Raw genomic sequence first — 20,910 nt, 5'->3', positions numbered from 1 at the left:
ACGTTGCTGGTGCCAGATAGATAGGTTTCCAAAAGCAACTGGTAGTTACAATCAAATTGAACGAATATTGTCAACTCAATGTCTTTACAGCATAAAACTGAGATTTTCTAACTCAAAATCTTCACAATCAGTTATGAATACTTCTGGTGCATATGTATGTATTTTTTTTTTTTTTTTTATATAAAGCAGATGGTAACCAGTACAATACCCAAATAGTACAATCAATGAGTAGGGGATACATTCCAAACCATCCTGTGCTAATCAAACCGAATGTAATCAGCAACTCGGTGTCTGCACAGCATAAAAAAATCAGTCTATTATAATAGGCAGGGGTGAAATCCAATGTACAAAAAAGTCTATGCATTTTAACCATTTTTTTGAGATTATGCCCCCCCCCCCCCCCCCCAAATGTAATTTTTGCAGCTTACCGGTCATTTGATGTGATAGTTATGTTCACTTTTTTATTTTAGTTTCATTTTTCAGGCCTCTTTACTTATTTTCCTGTGATGATCCTGCCAGTGACACGCTTTGTGTCCTCATTGTACTGTATCTATTGTGGAGTCACCCTAGGCTGCTCCCCTAATCTGTACTAAAAACACCTCCTGTTGACAATTACATAGCGGGTTATTGCTTTCTGTTCGGTCCACATGGTGACAAGGATACTGGATATCTGACTGAAACAACAGTTCAGGTATTTGTTGTACTTGCAGAAGATGTGCTTAAAGAAATCTGGTGCACATTTGGGGCACAATGTGTAACATGCTCCAATACCAGTCCCCGCAACCCCCCCCCCCCCTTCAAATCCTGTAAAGCCGACCCTCCCCTTAAAGCTGCCACTGAACACAGGTGCATTTGGAATGTGCAGGAAGCCTAATTCCAAATCTCTAAAATAATTCTTAGCATGCTTAAAATTAGGGATACATTAATACATTTTTAATTTTTTTTTGTAACGAGTACCGATACTTTTTTTTTTTTTTCGTACACGCTGATACCAATTACTGATACCTACCAAAACTGTTTTGTTTACACTTCAGCTGTCAGCAATGGTGCAAAGCATTAAAAAGTTATTTAAAAATGAAATACATTTTGCACTTTTTTCAAAGTGAGACGTGTAAATATATGTTCTAAAAATATTAACAAACAAAGCAAACAAAAAAAAGTTTCAAATATTAATTGTTTATAAAATATAAGTGAACAGTAAAACATCAGCAGGAAAATGATAATGAAATGGAGAAAGAGAATAAGGAGTTAATTAAGGCTGATTAGAGTAATTTAGGGGTTAATAAGGGGTTAAACAGAGAAACATTTAATAAAAAACAAAAATAAATGTCTTTTACTTGACAGGTTGCTTGAAACAGATGCAGATGGAAGTTCAGCACTTTGATCTGTACATTGATAAACAAAAAGAAAAAAACAAAAACAATGTTTCTTTTTATTTTTCTGTTTCAGCTGAGCAATGTTTTTGATAAACATTGGGGCTGCTTTTTTTTTTTTTGGTTTTGACTGCTCCAATTGCCATGACTTTGTTTACACTTCAGCTGTCAACAGAGGAACCCCACTGACAGCTGAATGAGTCAACGGTTGTTAAGGACGCGGTGGCCCTGCTCCTTAACAACTGATAAATTCCGGCTTCTTTTTTTTTTTTTTTAACATAGCTGTCAGTGGGGGAATCCTGCTGACAACACCGAGCCTGAAAGCATCAGTTTGAGGTATGGGAGCATTTGCACGAGTACTGATACTCATGCAAATGCTTAGTATCGGCACCAATATCAGTATCGGTGCAACCCTATGTGAAATAATATTAAAGCTGTATCCTATAGAAATCGTCTGTGTAGGGATGCCATCCTCTTCCAGTTCCTCTATGGTTAATAGCTCTGATACTTCTGTGAAGGTGAAGTGAGCAAGCTCTCGGCTGTCTGCTCACAGAGCTCTGAGAACCAAGTAATCAGCAGTCTTTGATCACACAGTTCTTAGTCTTAGAGCCAGCGGGGGATAGATGCAGCATCCACATAGGTAAGTATGATTCGTTAAAAAAAAAACATACTTCCCTTTTAACGAAACACCAGATTTTTTAATTCCTTTAACTTAGCACAGTTTCCTTGAGCTGCACCACTAAGGCAGCCAGTGTCTCAGCGAATATATAATTTTCTGTTCTTTTGAAATTTTGGGATTGTATCATAAATGTCTCCTGTTTGCTGTGTTGTAAAGTGCTTCCTCATTTTTACTGACGTATGGCATGGGTGAAAAACACTGCATTGCCAAGACATACATACAGAGCTAAGATAGGAAAGCATCTTCTGAACAGTAAAAATAGAATTTTCATATTCATACTTTATTTTGATTTGCATGCAAGTCAGAATAGTTTTTGGGGATATAAGAAGAACCATTGTATTTCTTTATGACCTGATGTAAGAAGGTCTCTTCTAGGAGATTCAAGCACTCCAATGCTCCCATCCTCCCTCATGTTGCTGAACGCAGCCCATGAGTACCTGGGCAGAAGATCATGGTGTTGTAACTCTGATGGAGCCCTTCTCAAATTCTATGTAAGTTATTGTATACAGTTTAGAAATAGACTGGTGTTCAGTCACACCTAACTTGATGTTTCTTTTGTCGAGAAAGTGAAGGTTGCTGCAAACAGCCTACAAATAGCAAATGTGCATCCTTAATAAATGTTCATCTGAATTCCAAGAATTAACCCAAAGAATAAATTTAAAAGACTATAGATTTCCCTAAAAATGAAAAAGAATCCTCATAAGCTCTGCTTTTACCTACACGAATAATACTGTATAAACCGGCTGCATTTATTAAAAAAAACAAAAAAAAACAATGAAAAGCACAGTGTTTATGAAGCATCCTTTTTCTCTATCAGACAAGGAATTAAACAAAAATAAAATGCAGCTTACTCTAATCCTACAGTACAGGAAACAGGCAAAGAATTCATAGGCCCTGGAGTATAGTCTCGTACTTTCAGGTGACTGGACACTGGCAAAACTTTTGCGGTCATGCCCCCTTGGGACCTCCTTTATAACCAAACTACTCCATGAGTTCTGAGTTTTTGCTGGTGTCCAGGAAAGCGCACAGCATGTACAAGCCATAAAGATTACCAAAACAAAGAAAAAGCAATTCTGGAACCCAAGTATTGGGTTCCAATGTATATCACGCATTCAAGACAATATGGCTTAATCAGAAACCTTTCAAAAATATGAACACCTGCCCCAAGTAGGGGTTAGTTCAATAGCTGTGAGTCAAGAAAATTCAACTTGTAGCACTAGTAAAAACCCGAGGGGTAGTGCAAAAATAAAAAAGGTGAAGAGAAAGAAACGAGAAAAGAGTGTGGAGTAGTCTGGAGCAACCCTACAGAAATGCATATGTGGTATAGCTAAACATGTGCTGGGAGGGCCAGTTAGACACTTCTTAGCCCTAGGCATCCCTCAACTTTTTTTTTCCAGCAAATCAGAGGAAGAATACAAAATCCATGCTGTCAATGAAGAAAAAAATAATTATGTGGCTTCCTGTTCCCCCGAACGAGAAGTTCTCCCATTATTTTACCATTTTATCATGGGGTCCTGTAACTGTTCAGTCATCTTTTTCACTGTCTTTAATACCATAAAAGCAGTGCATCCGGATTAGCGCAACATTAGTAAAACCTTGGAAGCCGTACCCAGACCCCATGCTGTGAGGGCGGCCTGTACTGTTTCTTTGGGCAGTGGATCCTGCACGGGCGCTGAAGTTGGCACTTAGTGCAACACTTTGTAGTCAGCTACATGGTGCTTTACAGGTCCAAGGCCGTGGTCCATCACTATGGAAGCTAGAGCCCTTTTGGGTTATGCCCACTGTGATGGGTGAAGCCTGGACTTTATATGCAGTTCATCTTTGAGGACAGGTAAGATAGGACCCCCCTGCATCTCTAACCATTACGGGGCTATGTTTTGATTGTATTCACTTTACTGTGTAAACGTTTCATACTTGGCACTAAAAATTCAAATACTTAGAGCTCAGTCTCAGGTGAATAACCAGGTGTGAAATCGCACCAAAGTCGCACACTTTACTGCCACTTCAGTCTAGGGTCCTTATAAGGTACTCAGGTGCTTCCTGTCTCCCTTCCACCACAAGGATTTTTTATAAGACAGTGTACACCCAGGTTTCTGCATACTCCTTTCCAGACACACTTACCCTATATTCTGTACCCCACAGGGGAATACCCTCAACCATAGCTATGGCAGAAACCAGGTGAAAGGGAGCCATGGTTAAACCTCAGACGAGCATTTGTTCTGCTGAAAGCCAGCGCAGCACTCAACCTGAGAGTGAAAATGCTTCTCTTGTACTGGAGCAGGAACTGTTTTTTAACACCTGTTTATATCTGATTCTAGCTCAATCTCAGGCATGCTACAAGCGGCCTACCTGACAAAAGCAGAATTTTCTTAATCTATGTCACAATACCTCTGACAACTAATGGCAATATTACAGCTGACTGTATTTGAATCGGTTTCAATATGCTTGCCCTAGACAAGGCAATCACAGAAAGGAATGTCGAGGATAAAGAAGCAGTATTAGAGGAGGCTGCAGATTATTTTTCTCCCCCCACACTTTTTTACACCTGAAGTCGGAGCTTCAGGTTTAGCAATGTTTATGTGAATAAGCTCCCTATTACTATGTGCAAAAGCCTAAGCGTTGTAATTGATTCTTCTCCATCTTGCCAGGCCCATTTGGGCACAAAGAGACCATCAAAAACTGTTCCCCATCGATAAACAAATAGAGTGGACAATCTATGATTGGATCACCTCAGAAAAGATTTTCACTCCTCCAAAAATATTTGCCAAGTTGTATCCAGTTAAAAAAAAAGTTCACCAAAAGGTAGCCTGTTCCTGTATTTTAAGAATGATAACCCTTAAACGGCAGCGCATGCCAAAAAAAATTAATTACAACCGACAAGTGCAAAGCCAGATATTACCTGATCAAGGTATACCGGGATTTTTCCAATGTACCTGAAGCACAGTGCAAAGTAATCAATATAAATTATATATGTGCTTCCAGTCATAGCACATATAAACCATTAATTCGTTAATTGTGCAAATTCTCCTAAGTACACGTAATACTAAACATTCCAGTGTATAAGTTAACATATGGTTAATGTGCAATGAAACAAAATAAAAAAATGTAAATACCATACAGAACGAAGAAAAAAGTCTTTGTGAGAAATTTATAGGAACGAGTGCCAATTCCCAAATAGAAACAGGTATATAGGTATATAACAGGTGTATATAATATGGATCCAGATAATATGTGGGACCCCACGGCTTCGCACCACTCTTAAGTGAAGAGGAGGCTTACTGGAAGGTTATAGATTGGTCAGAAACTGCTTTATAAGAACATGCCTTTTGGATCCAACCTGATCCAAATGTACCCACACATCATAACAGATGATATTTAAATCCTCCACATTGGTTACTTCCAGATTGCTCCTGGAGGACCGATTGTTTATAATGGTTTAAGCATCCATATTGTACATGTAAGAAATAAATAAGCCTCCCATGGTGCAGTATCAATGATTAAAAGGAATTTATTGAATAAAACTGCACTTACTGCACTTCAGAGGTAAAAACAGCCTTGTATTACAAACACGAAAAAGCCCACCCCAGGCCTAGTTCTTGCCACCCCCCTCATTCATAGCTTGGGGATGTCCCAGGATCTATGAATTCTTTGCCTGTGCCCTGTACTGTGCGATTAAGATATGAGGAATTTTACCTTATGTCCAAATTTCATATCTTGGAGTACAGTACAGGACGCCTTTCCTTCTATTTCTTGGTTACCCTACATTGCTTGCTGCAAAGTTTAGGACTCGTAGAGTGAGGAGTGTGTTACGGGGGCGGGCAGGGGATGGGTCCTTGAAAACTTTGCCAGTATCCAATCACCTGAAGATAATATGTGCCTTTAACCCAGGCTCTATGAATACTCATCCTGTATCCTGTATCCTGTTTCCTGTACTATACCCCAAGATATGGAATTTACAGGCAAGTCAAAATTCCTTTTTTTTCTTCTATGGTGAAATAGGTACTTCTGTTTGTTTTATTTTGAAGGATTGAATTGCCTTCTGTGTCCCATTGTGGAGATTTCCCTTCACTTCCTGTCTCATAGCCAAACGGGGAGTGAGAGGAAATCCCTGCAAATTAAATGAATTCATTAGGGACCCCCAAATCACTAGAACTAGTGTTCCCTTTGGAAAATTTCCCCTCTGTTACTTTTCTGAGGTCAACCCAAAAGTTGGGATTTTATTTTACTTTCACTTTCGATGATAGTAAACAGGACAAATAGAGGGTGAATCTCCTTAATGGGGCACAGACGGTAATATAAACTGACGGTGTTCTAATCCCTCTCCACTCTATCTAAAACTTAAAAAAAAAAAAAAAAAATTGTCTTTAGTTATAATTTAAGTGTTTTCTGCATCCCTTCATCTTCCAGCATTAGCCTCCTTTTCAATTAGACCAGGTTTTCTTTCTTTAAAAAGGAGTCCCAGCAAGATGGGATTCTTGCTGTACCTGGAAATCCCCTTTTAAAGTGCTATTAAAATGCACCTTTTGGCTGTGTTTGTAATAATTGGTTTGTGTTATAGTGTTTTTTATGCACGTTATCTTTTCTTTCAACCTACTCAGTTACGCATTCTTCTGAAAGAACTGGCCGTGTCCACCAATAACGATGCCCATCCGTTTAAAGAGGAACTAGAGACAGCTCTGGAGCAGTGTTTCTACTGTTTGTATGGCTATCCAAGCAAGAAGAGCAAGGCTCGATATCTGGAGGAGCATTCCGTTCAGCAGGTGACTGTTTATAGAAGGATGTATACCAGGGCTCAAAATTTCAACTCCTGAGGTACTAGCCAGCTCTTAAGGGTTACTCGCCACCAGTTTCCTCACCCAACCCCTACCCTGCCCCACCCCTAATTCCGCCCCTAAACATGCCCTCATAAATTATCTCATGAAATGACACTTAAATGTTTTATGCATAATTAAGTTACAAAAAATAAATATTAACAAAAACTTTATCAGTGCAACCTCACCTGTGCATATCAATGCAGCCTCACCTGTGCCCACCAATGCAGCCTCACCTGTGCCCACCAATGCAGCCACACCTGTGCCCATCATTGCAACATGACCAGTACCCACCAATGCAGCCTCACCTGTGCCCATCATTGCAGTGTGACCTGTGCCCATAATTGCAGCCTCACCTGTGTCCATCGTTGCAGCGTGATCTGTGCAGAGGAAGAGAGAGGGCAGTCAGATCATCACAGGGGAAGAGAGTGTAGAGGAAGAGGAGAGCTGGCTGGATCACAGAGCGGGGATAGCCGGCTGTAACAGCTTAAATTAGAATTGTAGAATTGTGATGATCCGGCTGCCCTCTCTCTTTCTCCACAGGTGATGATCTGGCCGCCCTCTCACTTCCTCCACGCTCTTTTCCCCATGATGATCTGGCTGCCCTCTCTCTTCCTCCACGCTCTCTTCCCCTGTGATGATCTGGCCGCTCTCTCCCTTCCTCCACGCTCTCTTCTGCTGTGATGATCCGGCTGCCCTCTCTTTTCCCCCACGCTCTTTTCCCCTGTGATGATCCGGCCGCCCTCGCTCTTCCTCCATTTTCTCTTCCCCTGGGCAAACGGCTCCCATTCAACCCCGCCTTCCAGCAGTGCTCGCCCCCCTGCTCCCAGGCAGCCTTCGCTCGCCAGCCATCATTTTCCACTGGCAAAATGCGAGTAGGCGAGTGGAAAATTTGAGGGCTGATGTATGCATTTATAGAAATGTATTTCTGTGTTATACAGTAGCCATTTTTTATAGCACTGTCAACAGTCTTGCTAGAATTTTACATAAAGAGTCATTGATGAGCTGAGATACAGTACAAACATTTTAGGCAAGTGTGAAAAAATGCAGTAAATTAAGAATGTTTCAGAAATAGAAGTGTTAATAGTTTATTTTTAGCCCTTACCAAAATGGAAAGTAAATGAACAGAAGAGAAATCCAAATCAAATCAGTATTTGGTGTGACCACCCTTTGCCTTCAAAACAGCATAAATTCTTCTAGGTACACTTGCACGCAGTTATTGAAGAAACTCAGCAGGTAGGTTGTTCCAAACATCTTGGAGAACTAACCACTGATCTTCTGTGGATGTAGGCTTCCTCAAATATTTCTGTCTCTTCATGTAATCCCAGAAAGACTCAATGTTGATATCAGGTCTTTGTGGGGGCCAAACACTCTCTTCCAACTTGTTCTGAAGATAGTTTTTAATGACAGCTGGATGTTTGGGGTTGTTATCCTGCTGCAAAATAAATTTGGGCCAATCACATGCCTCCCTGATGGTATTGGCATGATGAATAAGTATCTGACTGTATTTCTCAGCATTGAGGACGCAATTAATCTGGACAAAATCTCCAACCTTATTTGCAGAAATACCGCCTCAAATTTGCAAAGCACCTCTCCATCATGCTCTCCAGCCCTTCATGAACAAATGGCCTCCTGCTACAGTCAAATATTTAAAATTTTGACTCGGCTCAGAGCACCTGCTGCCATTTTTGGAAACCAGGCTAGATGACTCAATTATGCATGAAAACCTAGGAACTGGGGTGCAGAGAAATGGCAAGAGGTACTCTGGACTGATAAGTCAAAATGTAAAATATTTGGCTGTAGCAGGAGGCAGTTTGTTCGTGAAGGGCTGGAGAACATGGTACTATGGTGCTTAAAAGGCAAGGACATCTACAGACCAGACTGGAGAAAGCTAGAATATGCCTCAGGACATACAGTGCCTTGAAAAAATAATCATACCCCTTGAAATTTTCCACATTTTACAACCAAAAAAACGTAAATGTATTTTATTGGGCTTTTATGTTATGGCCAACACAAAGTGGCACAAAATTGTGAATTGGAAGGAAAATGATAAATTGTTTTCAAAATGTTTTACAAATAAATATGTGAAAAGTGTGGCGTGCATTTTATTCAGCCCCCCTGAGTCAATACTTTATAGAACCACTTTTCACTGCAATTACAGCTACAAGTCATTTTGGGGATGTCTCTACCAGCTTTACACATCTAGAGAGTGAAATTTTTGCTCATTCTTTGCAAAATAGCTCAAGCTCTGTCAGATCGGATGGAGAGCATCTGTGAACATAATTTTCAAGTCTTACCACAGATTCTCAATTGGATTTAGGTCTGGACATTGACTGGGCCATTCTAACACATGAATATGCTTTGATTTAAACCATTCCATTGTAGCTCTGGCTGTATGTTTAGGGTTGTTGTCCTGCTAGAAGATGAACCTACGCCCCAGTCTCAAGTCTTTTGCAGACTCTTAACAGGTATTCTTCTAAGATTGCCCTGTATTTGGCTCCATCCATCGTCCCATCAATTCTGAACAGCTAACCTGTCCCTCCTGAAGAAAAGCATCCCCGCAACATGATGATGCCACCAGCACCATGTTTCACAGTGGGTATGGTGTGTTCAGGTTGATGTGCAGTGTTTTCCGCCACACATTGCGTTTTGTTTTTAGGCTTAAATTTTGGTCTTATCTGACCAGAGCACCTTCTTCCACATGTTTGTTGGACTTGGCGTCTCACAAACTGCAAACAGGATTTCTTATGGCTTCTTTTAACAATGGCTTTCTTCTTGCCACTCTTTAATAAAAGCTAGATTTGTGGAGTGCACAACTAATAGTTGTCCTGTGGACAGATTCTCCCACCTGAGCTGTGGATCTCTGCAGCTCCTCCAGAGTTACAATGGGCCTCTTGGCTGCTTCTCTGATTAATGCTCTCCTTGCCCAGCCTGTCAGTTTAGGTGGATGGCCATGTCTTGGTTGGTTTGCAGTTGTGCCATACTCTTTCCATTTCTCTATCGTTCATTGACGAACACAGCAGCTCTTCTTGACCTTAGGGTTATATCGCCCCTTTAGGAGAGGACTAGGCAGAAAGTGTTAAAAACAGCAACACTTGCACTGTACCACCAAGGCCTACTGGCTATAACGCCTCACACTGCATCCAGCAGCTCTGTTTTTTTCTGCCTAGTGTAGGAGAAGGACCTCGCTCCCTGAGGGGACCATTGTTCCTGGGAATTTTTCATTTTTTTTTCCTGCATTTTTGATCCTGTGATCTACAATCAACAGCTGGGCTGGGTGACAGGCTGGATAATATAGATCCTTGTAGTATCCCCAGCCTGGCCATCGAGCGTGAGCAGACCCTAGCTATGCACTAGGTCAGCCACAACAAGCCCTTTTCTGGTCCAGGGGCAGCCGGACTGGGCTACAACTGTCCGTGTCACAATGTGCCATGGCCGACAGCCACTCCGTACTGCTCGGGTGATGGGTCTGTGGTGGAATGTGTCCAGCAGTCTCGCCAGGAGGGGTAAGTACGGCTCCACCTGTCTTGGCAGGATGGAGCAGCTGGGCATTCTCTGGGAGGTCGACTAGGGTCTCTCTCTCCTTTTCTTCTCTCCCTGTCCCTCCTCCCCATGCTATGGGCCGCTGTGTGACTGGGCATGAGGTGTGGTGCACGTACCTGGCCGGGGCTCCTCCGGGGGGCCTCCGGGCCTTGGCAGGGGGCTGTGCTGGATGTTGGGGTGCGCTCATTCTTTTCCCTGTTTTTCTGGGCCACGGGAGGGGTTCAGGCTGTTCGCCATGAGGGGAGGCCGCCGCATGGTCCGTGGCCATTTTCTTGAGGCCACGATCATTTTCCTGTAGCCTTAGTCAGGATATCATTGTCGGCCATTTTCTTGTAGGTTCTGTAGCCATTTTCTCTGTGCCATGAGACGTTTTTGCTTGGATGGCCGGTGGCCATTTTCTTGTAGCCGCAGCTTGTTTTAGCTCTAGCGCTGGGTGACTGTTTGCTCTAGAACAGGGCGATTTTCACACAGAACATCTCATGGCTGACACGGGAGAGCAGGCAGCACAGCTCGGTACCTGGGTCAGGGTGGTGAGTCCTGCGGGGGGGGCCCCTCAGTTTGTGACAGCTAGGAGGGTGGGCTTTTGTGTACCTTGGCTTAGATCCCTGAGTGGTGACAGGTGAGTGTGGGTCAGCATGGCATCAGAAGCTGGCACTTCTTCCCCAGACATCCCTGTTATTGCAACCGGCTCACCTGCACCTGCGGTACCTATTGACGCTTTGTCGGCGGTCCTGGAGTCCTTTGTTGCTAGGGTGGAAGCGGCGTGCGGGCGCAACTGGGGAGAGCTCTATTTCAGACTCGGGCCCCGCTGTGACTGGCAGCCCCTGTTATGACGTGTCAGAGGATGAGGACAAGGACCGTTTGGACAGTGAGGATAACTCTGTGTCCGGGTCAGCGCAGGAGAAAGCGCTAATAGGAGCACTTATTACTAGGGATGCACCGAATGGGTTTTTTGGTGCCGAAACCGATACCGAAAATGAAAAATACACTAGGCCGAAAACCGAAACAGCACCGATACAGAAAATGACTGTTTTCAAAAAATATTTTTATACAGGAGATGGTCAGAGACTGGGGACATGGTACAGGAGGTGGTCAGAGACTGGGGACATGGTACAGGAGGTGGTCAGAGACTGGGGACATGGTACAGGAGGTGGTCAGAGGCTGGGGACATGGTACAGGAGGTGGTCAGAGGCTGGGGACATGGTACAGGAGGTGGTCAGAGGCTGGGGACATGGTACAGGTGGTCAGAGGCTGGGGACATGGTACAGGAGGTGGTCAGAGGCTGGGGACATGGTACAGGAGGTGGTCAGAGGCTGGGGACATGGTACAGGAGGTGGTCAGAGGCTGGGGACATGGTACAGGAGGTGGTCAGAGGCTGGGGACATGGTACAGGAGGTGGTCAGAGGCTGGGGACATGGTACAGGAGGTGGTCAGAGACAGAGAACATGGTACAGGAGATGGTCAGAGACTGGCGACACGGTACAGGAGGTGGTCAGAGACTGGCGACACGGTACAGGAGGTGGTCAGAGACTGGCGACACGGTACAGGAGGTGGTCAGAGACTGGCGACACGGTACAGGAGGTGGTCAGAGACTGGCGACACGGTACAGGAGGTGGTCAGAGTCTGGCGACCTGATAAAAGAGATAAGTGCAGCCAGTGTTGCCCCCAGTGATGCAGCCAGTGTTGCCCCCAGTGATGCAGCCAGTGTTGCCCCCAGTGATGCAGCCAGTGTTGCCCCCAGTGATGCAGCCAGTGTTGCCCCCTGTGATGCAGCCAGTGTTGCCCCCTGTGATGCAGCCAGTGTTGCCCCCTGTGATGCAGCCAGTGTTGCCCCCTGTGATGCAGACAGGAAATCAGCGAGTACTTACTGTCTTGGTGCATCCCCAGTTGTAGGTGTAATTCTGGGAGGTGATCCTGTGTTTACTTACAGGGAATGTCCGCTGTTATCAATAGTTTTCTTAGATAAACACATCAGTCTAATGTAAATAATCTTATCAATATGTGGCAATGCTGTGAAAATCTCCTTCCTCTGATGCAGCCAGCGATGCCCCTGTGCAGTGAAGAGAGCAGCCTGGTTGAATAGAGCGCCGAGAACATCACAGCTTTCATTTCAATAGCTGTGTGTTCTCCGTCACGTGCCGTCACACACAGCCCCTCCCCCTTGTCCGGGCACTTTGATAGACAGATCACCCGTCCAATCTGGACAGGTGATCTGTCTATCAAAGTAACCCCGGACAAGGGGGAGGGGCTGTGTGTGACGGCGCGCGACGGGGGAACACACAGCTATTGAAATTAAAGCTGTGATGTTCCCGGCGCTCTATTCAACCAGGCGGCTCTCTTCACTGCAGAGGGGCATCGCTGGCTGCATCAGTCCTGCGCTATTCACCCCCATCATGGGAGGCACCAGGGGCGGAGCGGGGGCGGAGTTCCGCCCCAGGCCCCGCCCCATTTTCGGCTCAATTATCGGCCGTTTTTTCCTTTCGGCAAATTGCCGAAAAGGGCATTTTCGGCCGATATGTTTCGGCGGCCGAAATTTCGGTGCATCCCTACTTATTACAGTGGTTAGGGATACCCCACAAACCGGCCCGCACTGCTAAGGTGTTTCCGTATTTAACTTATTTTTATATGTTCATTCACAAGGAATGGGGAAGCCCGCAACGGGCCTTTTCAGTCCTGAAAAGAATGTCGGTGCTTTACCCTTTTGAGGAGATCCTCCTGAAAAAATGGGCATCTCCTCCAGTCGTTGACCCCCTGGTATCCAGGTTGAATAAAGTAGCCACAATTCTGGTAGAAAGGACTCCTGCCTTCAAGGACCCTGCAGACAGGGAGGCTGAGGCAGTGGCCCGGTCCATGTTTACGGTGGTGGGGTCAGGGTTGCGACCAGTGTTGGCCACGGCCTTGGTGTCGCAAACACTTACCGAATGGGCAAAACTGGAGACGCAACAGGCTTCCCCGGTCTGCGTATAACTGGCAGACCAGTTGGTGCATGGCCTTAAGTATGTCTGTGATGCGGCCCTGGATATGGTCCCCCTATTCTGTAGAGAATCAGTATCATTAGTAGTGCTACGGCGCCTGATTTGGCTGAAATGCTGGTCTGCGGACCAGGCATCTAAGAGAGCACTAGCGGATTTGCCCTTCCAAGGTGACAAGGTGAGAGGCTATTTGGAGCCTTGCTGGATGATATTCTTAAGAATGTTACCGGTGGCAAGAGCACGTTGCTCCCACAGTCCAGGAAGGGTAAGGAGCCACGTCGTAGACAAGGGCCATCTTTTTCTGCTCAGAAGTGGCTTTTTCGCCTGCCCGGGTCAGCAGGTAAGCGTTCCCAGTCCGACAAGACACCTGCTGAGGGACAAAAGTGTCCCTGGTTTCGCAAGCCAAACAAGTCTGCGAGCAAATCTATTACCGGGGGAGGGGGGGTTGCCTTCGGGAGTTTGCAGCTTGGTGGACCTCCCTACTTTCCGACCAATGGGTCGGCGAACTGGTTTCATCAGGATACAAGATAGAGTTTTTTTCTTGTCTACCAAACAGATTCTTTCCCTCCAACCTTCATCTCCTTCCGGCTTGTGGGGAGGCCCTGTTTTGGGTAGTACAGGACCTGCTACTGCGTGGGGTGATAGTACCTGTACCGATGCTAAGAAGGTTTCAGGGATTCTACTCCTATCTGTCTGTAGTCCCAAAGAAGGAAGGGGTCCGTCCAGTCCTTGATCTCAAGGCCCTCAACAGCTTTGTGAAAGTACAAAGGTTCAGAATGGAATCCGTTCGCTCTGTGGTCGCTGCACTCCATCAGGGAGACATCCTGGCATCCTTGGACATCAAGGACGCATACTTGCATTTACCCATAAGCCTCAGGCATCAGAGGTTTCTGCGATTTGCAGTCGGGGAAGAGCATTACCAATTTGTGGCTCTCCCTTTTGGCCTGGCGTCAGCACCCCGGGTCTTCACCAAGGTGTCAGCCCCAATTCTGGCATTGTTAAGGCAAGGTGAGATCGCAATCGTGGGTTACCTGGATGACCTCCTCTTGAGAGCAGCTTCCACCTCAAAATTAAGGGAGGATGTGGTGATCACTATACAGACTCTTTGGGAGTTTGGTTGGGTACTTAACCTCCAGAAGTCGGAGTTGGTACGGCTCAAAGTCTGGAGTACCTGGGCTTACTGCTGAACTCTTCAGAAACGAGAGTCTTTCTCCCTTCGGACAAGCTGCAGACTCTTCAAGCTGCGGTGAAGTTGTTGGTGAACCGCTGGTGGTCGTTGCTGCGTTTGTGCATGCAAGCCCTGGGTCTCATGGTAGCCACTTTTGAGGCAGTACCGTATTCTCAATTCCACACTCTAGTCTTGCAGGATGAGATTCTGTCCAACTGGGATAAATCTCCGTTATCTCAGGATTGTCAAATTTGGGTGAGCCAGCTAGTCAGGGAATCCCTTCTCTGATGGCTGAGGTCTCTGGTGCTTTGGTCTGTAAAATCGTTCCTTCCTCTCCATTGGACGGTGATCACAATGGACACCAGCCTGACTTGTTGGGGGGGGAGTTTTGGGCGTACAGTCGGCCCAGGGTCGCTGGACGCAGGAAGAATTCCGCCTGCCGATGTTAGAGCGTGCTAGAGCTTCGGGTGATCAGGCGGTGCCTCTCCACATGGTCAAAGAGGCTGCAGGGGCGTCCGGTCAGGATCCAGTCCGAGAACGCCACAGTGAGGGCGTATGTCAACCATCAAGAAGGAACAAGGAGCTTGGCTGCAGCACAGGAAGTCGCTCACATCCTGCAGTGGGCAGAGCGGCATGTGCCATCCCTGTCGGCCGTATACATTCCGGGTGTAGAAAACTGGCAGGCAGACTACCCAAGTCATCTGATGCTGGACCAAGGCGAATGGCCGTTGCAACCAGATGTATTCCGGCTCATTTGCCTAAGGTGGGGCACAGCAGATATGGATCTCTTGGCCTCACGACTCAATTGGAAGGTACAGAGGTTGTGGACAAGAAATTGCTGGGCGGACGCGCCAGACGCGTTGGCTCCATGGGGACATTATCGGCTGATTTATGACTTCCCCCCCACTAAAACTTCTACCCTGCTTGCTACGCAGAGTAGAGGCTGAGGGGATTCTGGTCCTTGGTGTTTCAGATGAGAGTATAAATTTGGATTTGCGATGATCGGGGAAGAGAGTAGCTATAGTATGTTGTCTTTATAGCTAAAGGTACACCAAATATTTTCCATTGGTGAAAGCCTCTGGAATGCAGGTAGGCCAGTTAAGCTCTTGGACTCTTCTACTATGAAACCATGTTGTTATAGATGCAGTATGCGTTTTAGCATTCTCCTGCTGAAATATGGAAGGCCTTCCCTGAAACAGATGTCGTCTAGATGGGAGATATGCTGCTCTAAAACTTATATCTTTCAGCATTGATGGTGCTTTTCCAGGCGTGCACGCTTCCCATTCCATTCAAACTAATGTGCCCCATACCATCGGAGAGGCAGGCTTTTGAACTGAGCTCTGATAACTAGCCGGAAGGTTCCTCTGCTCTTTATTCTGTAGGACATGGTGCCCATAGTTGCCAAAAAGTATGTAAAATTTAGATTCACCTGACCTCAGAACAGTTTTCCTCTTTTCTACTGATCATTTTAAATGAGCTTTGGCCCAGGGAAGACAGCGGTGTTTCTGGATCATGTTCAAATATGGTTTCTTCTTTGCATAATAGATTTTGACCTTGCATTTTTGGGTGGCACAGCGAGTTGTGTTCAGGCGGTGATTTTTGAAAGTATTCCTGAGCCTATGCAGTGATGTCCATTACAGAATCATGCCTATTTTTAATGCAGTGCCATCTGGGGGCCTGAAGATGACTGGTGTCCCATATTGCATTTTGTTCTTGTCCCTTGTACACAGATATTTCTTCAGATTCTCCGAATCTTGTCATTATATGTACTATAGATGATGACATATTTAAAGTTTTTGCAATTTTATGTTGTGGAACATTTTTCGGAAATTGTTCGAAAGTTTTTAGACAGAGCTTTTCACGGATTGGTAAACCTCAGCCCATCTTTACTCCTGAGACACTCTGACTCTCTAAGATGCTCTTTTTATGCCCAGTCATGTTACTGAACTATTGCAAATGAATTTAATTGGTTGAAAAATATTCGCCCATCCCTTGTTAGTACCACGTGTTTTTCCTGCTTTTTGTTGCCCTGTCCCAACTTTTTGGAGACTTGTTGCTGCCATCAATTTCAAAATTACCTTATTTATTTATTTATTTATTTATTTAAATTGTACATTTTCTGAGTTTAATCATGTGATGTGTTTTCTATTGTGAATAAAATATGGGTTTGAGATATTCAAATCATTGCATTCTGTTTTTATGTAGAGTTTACACAACGTCCCACCTTTTTTGAAATTGAGGTTGTAGAATCCTCCAAGGCATTTACTAAGAAGCTTCTCTAGAATGAGTATCTGCTTCACCCAGACCTTAAGGGCTTGGCACACTCCTTAAGCAGCCTTCAGGCAGCTGCAACTTTAGGTTAATGCAACCCCATCCACCAGGAAGCCCACTGCTCTCTTCTGTGTCAGAGACAACCATGGACTTCCTGAGAAGACTCATCTACAGGGGATTCCTGATCCCCAATGACTTCCACTTCTTCCTCCTCCTCCTCCTCTAGAGGATTTTCCTTCAATGCCTCATCCTCCTGAAAAAGGGGAGGAGGGGGAGGAGAGTGCCCATGTTTGCATTTCAGACGTTTTGGGGCTAGTGGGAACTCCTTCAAACTAATCTCGCAGTCTAGAAATGGCTGCAGACGATTAATTTCTTGACAAAAAGGAAGAAGAGGATTGTGCCCCTGAAATGGTGGAGACACTAGATAAAGGCAGGGATTTGGAGCTAATCTGACCCATAGGGAACCATTATAGCACAAACTTTGCAGGGTGAAATGTCATACCTAGTGAAGGTATCTGGGAGCTCCCACTGAAATGAAAGGCCTGCAACCCAGCGGGAAGTGGCCACTTAGCTGAGTGGAGTGTTGGCCTATGCCAAAATACTAAAGAGACAGAAACCCCCAAAAATAGCACATGGCCCTTTACTTGCTGTGCCTTAATGGCGAGAAGATAGCTCAGCTAGTGATCGTGGAAGGCAAGATGGCTTAAAAGTCAGACAGATACTGTTGAGCAGTGTGGGCAAAATCCCTATATAAGTAAATGGCACACAAAATGGTTGACCTCTCCTGTGCCCTAAAACACCCCACACAAGGGAACACTGTAAGAGAAATTGTGACATTTCCATAAACAAATGCATGTACCAGGCCAGGGTCACTGGGTATGCTGTATGTCAGAGATTGCTGCCCACAGCATCCATTGCTGAATAGCAGATATTGCTGGGAGGAGTTATGCCTGGGCAGGGACTCCAGTCCTTTTTCTTTGGCCATAGTCCTGAATGTAGAAGCATAATGTAGTAATGACTATTACCAATGCATACCAGCTTGATGGATTTGGCCACAGTTTGGGACCCACTTTCGGTACAGGGAACTTGGTCACGGCTGGAAAGGGCAATTTTTCTTGCTCTCCTGCATTGGTCAACACTTCTGAAGGGTCTCACTGTAAGGGTTCAATCAGGCACCATGGTAGTGGCATCCATAAATCCTCACAAAGAGTCAGGTGGCCCAGCAGAAAGTGGATCTCATCCTGTCTTGGGCAGATCTTTGTATTCTTTGTATTCTTCTTCGGGAGAGTGGGCCCTTCAACAGGAGAAGTTCAAGGAACTCTGTCAACGGTAGGGCACTCTGGATGTGAACTTTCTGGCATCCAGGTTCAATGCAAAACTGGACAGGTTTGTCTTCAGGACCAGGGATCCTCAGATGTTTGTGGTGGATGCTCTGGTGTTTATACCTTTCCACTGTTGCAGCTTCTACCTAGACTGCTTTGCAGGATTTTAGTGGAATTCCCATGATTTTAGTTGCCCCAGCTTGGCCTAGAAGAATGTGCTTTCCCTGTATTGAGAACATGTCATTGGACAGTCCTTGGGTACTTCCGGATTGTCGCATCAGAAGGTCATGAAAATCGAGGCCCAGTCATTCATCCAGTGGGGCTAGGAGTTTTCATTATTGTCTTGGGTTGTATCTTGTCATTCCTCCAAGTGGGAGTCGATGTGTTACTGGCCTTGAGTACATTCGACAGTCAGATTTTGTCTTTGTCCTTTTTTTTTTCCCCCCAGAGTGTCACCTTCTTGGTAGGAGACTGAAATGATAAGGTTGGCCTCTCTTTATACCTTCATCCTGCCCACTACTGGAAGTGGGATAGTGCCAAGGGACAGGAAATAATAAATAAGTATCAGTAGATGTTGATAGCAGAACCCTGGATTGAAGGTGTGGGAGATCCAGTAGAACATCTCGCCAGGAACAGCAGAACAGTGAGAAGTACCAGCGGAGGTTAAAGGGGAACTCTGGTTATACTATAGATTTGGGAGCATAGTCCACTAATGCTCCCCATGAGCTTGTGACAGGAAGGACTGCAGCCGATGCTAAGTGCAGCCAGTGCAGACACTGTAATAGTGTGGAGCCAAATCAGAGGCAGAAGAAAAGTCATAAAGGAAGCCACGGTCTGTAGCGAGGTACAGAATCCTAAACCGAGGCAGAGTCATGGCTGTAACCAAGGTCAGGGAATTTTAAGTAGCAATATAGGCAGAACCCAAGATCAGGTCAGAGGCAAGCCGGGTCAGTATCAGGATATATTCACAGAGCACGATCAGGGCACAGAATATAGCTGAAGACCAGTCAGGAATGACACTGGATTAAAACATCCTTTAAATAAGCCATCTGGCGCCAACATTGACTGTGGACGTGATCTTGCGTACGCGCTCTCAGCCACTCTGTGGGATCTCAGTTTGGTACTTCCTGTCTTACAATAATAACAGGTAATCCAAAAATCCAACACCTTAGCACTATCTGCAAACATGTCAATTTATTCTCAGGGTGGTGTAGAAAAATACTGTGCTTTTGTTATATTTAGCTTCAGTTGAGGGTGTCTAACAAATCTTTCAGCATGGTACCTGTGTAACTCTTTTTTTTTTCCTGTAGGTGGAGTTGCTGTGGGAAGATGCACTTATTTTGTTCGAGTACTTCAAACCAAAGACTCTACCAGAATTTGATAGCTACAAAACCAGTACAGTCTCTGCTGATCTAGCAAACCTGCTAAAGAAGATGGCCACAATTGTACCTCCATCTGATAAGCCTAAATTGAGTATGGACATCGTCTCTGCTTACATTGATGGCACAAGTAATAAGGTATGGAAACTTAATTTCTTGTTATGTTTGTGTCCCAGCTACACTATAGAACTGCCGGATCTTTTACCATATGGTGGAAAGTGGTCCACCACCCCCTCCCGCTGCCTCCTGCCACCTTCCCTAACTCTCCCATTCCACCGGGCAGACTAAGACTAAAACTGGCACACAGAGAGGCACACCATAGAGATGAAGGAGGAATGTTCCTTTCCCAATCATCTCAATGCTATATAAAACCGGAAGCGCAAGGATTTTGCCTCTTCGTTTTGGTTTGTTAACGAGCCTTTACCGGCTTGTAAAGCATCCCATGAAACCGATCTCAGTTTGATCAGATGCTTTTGAGGACAGAGGAGAAACCTGGGGTTTCCAGATCTCTCAGTAGAGGACCTATCACTGCCAATGCTGTTCATCTCTTGTGATAGCAGTAAAGTTGATCAAAAAATGTAAATAGCCAGTGTCAAAAACAAAGTAAAATAAAATTAATAATAATAAAAATGTAAAAAAACGCCCCTGTTTCTCTGTGCTCATGCGCAAATGAATATGTAGGTCCCGCACACATATGTAATTGATGATCGCACCACAAATGTGAGGTATTGCCACAAATATCAGAGTGAGAGTAATAATTCTAGCACCAGACCTGTGTAATTCTAAACTGGTAACCTGTACAGGCTGTTAAAGCGTCACCTGTAGAGATTTTTAAGTACCGTAGTTTATCGCCATTCTGTGGGCATGCGCAATTTTAAAAGTTAATTTTTGGGAATATGTTACATATTTTACCCGTTTTTAGGTTAGAACATTTAACATGTTCCCAATGCTCCCCACACCCCAGCTGATCGCTAATGCTTAAGTAATGCTTAAGGCTCCAAAAAAAAAAGAAATGATAATAATAAATGCACATTTTTTTACATGCGAAAAAAATGTGCATTTATTTGTTTATTTATTTGTTAAAGTGAACCTATCCTTTAAAATATGACATGTTGAGTATCTATTTAATTGGCATAACATCATCTTTTATATTTTGTCAAATAATTATTTTATTGTGTTTGTGTTCACTAAAATTGATTAAAGTGCAATTCTTCCCCAAAAATTACATTTGAAAAACCGCAAATGGCGTGTAACATAAAATATTGCGACAACAAAATTTTTTTTTACAGGTCCTTTGCTTTCAGAAAATATTTCATGTTTGGGGGTTCCAGTTAATTAATTTTCTAAAAAAAAAATGCAGATAAATGTGAGAATGGTCAAAATTGACTTGGG

General features: G+C 44.6%; 1 protein-coding gene across 4 annotated transcripts in view; it reads left to right on the top strand.

Annotated features, from left to right (window-relative positions):
- The window catches only part of CABIN1 (calcineurin binding protein 1), a 326,274-nt gene that overhangs the window by 61,478 nt on the left and 243,886 nt on the right, over positions 1-20,910 (top strand). For all 4 annotated transcript variants that reach the window (XM_077461572.1, XM_077461571.1, XM_077461570.1 and 1 more), the window contains exons 19-21: positions 2,428-2,543; positions 6,651-6,812; positions 19,450-19,656. In XM_077461572.1, the coding sequence (XP_077317698.1) occupies positions 2,428-2,543; positions 6,651-6,812; positions 19,450-19,656 (485 nt within the window). The remainder of the gene's footprint in view (positions 1-2,427; positions 2,544-6,650; positions 6,813-19,449; positions 19,657-20,910) is intronic.

Source organism: Lithobates pipiens, unplaced genomic scaffold, assembly GCF_037356315.1.
Source record: "Lithobates pipiens isolate NorthernLeopardFrog02 unplaced genomic scaffold, aLitPip1_a1.2 Scaffold_3, whole genome shotgun sequence".
NCBI lineage: Eukaryota > Metazoa > Chordata > Amphibia > Anura > Ranidae > Lithobates > Lithobates pipiens.
Note: the sequence above shows the minus strand (reverse complement) of the source record. Positions and strands in the feature narration are given on the sequence as shown.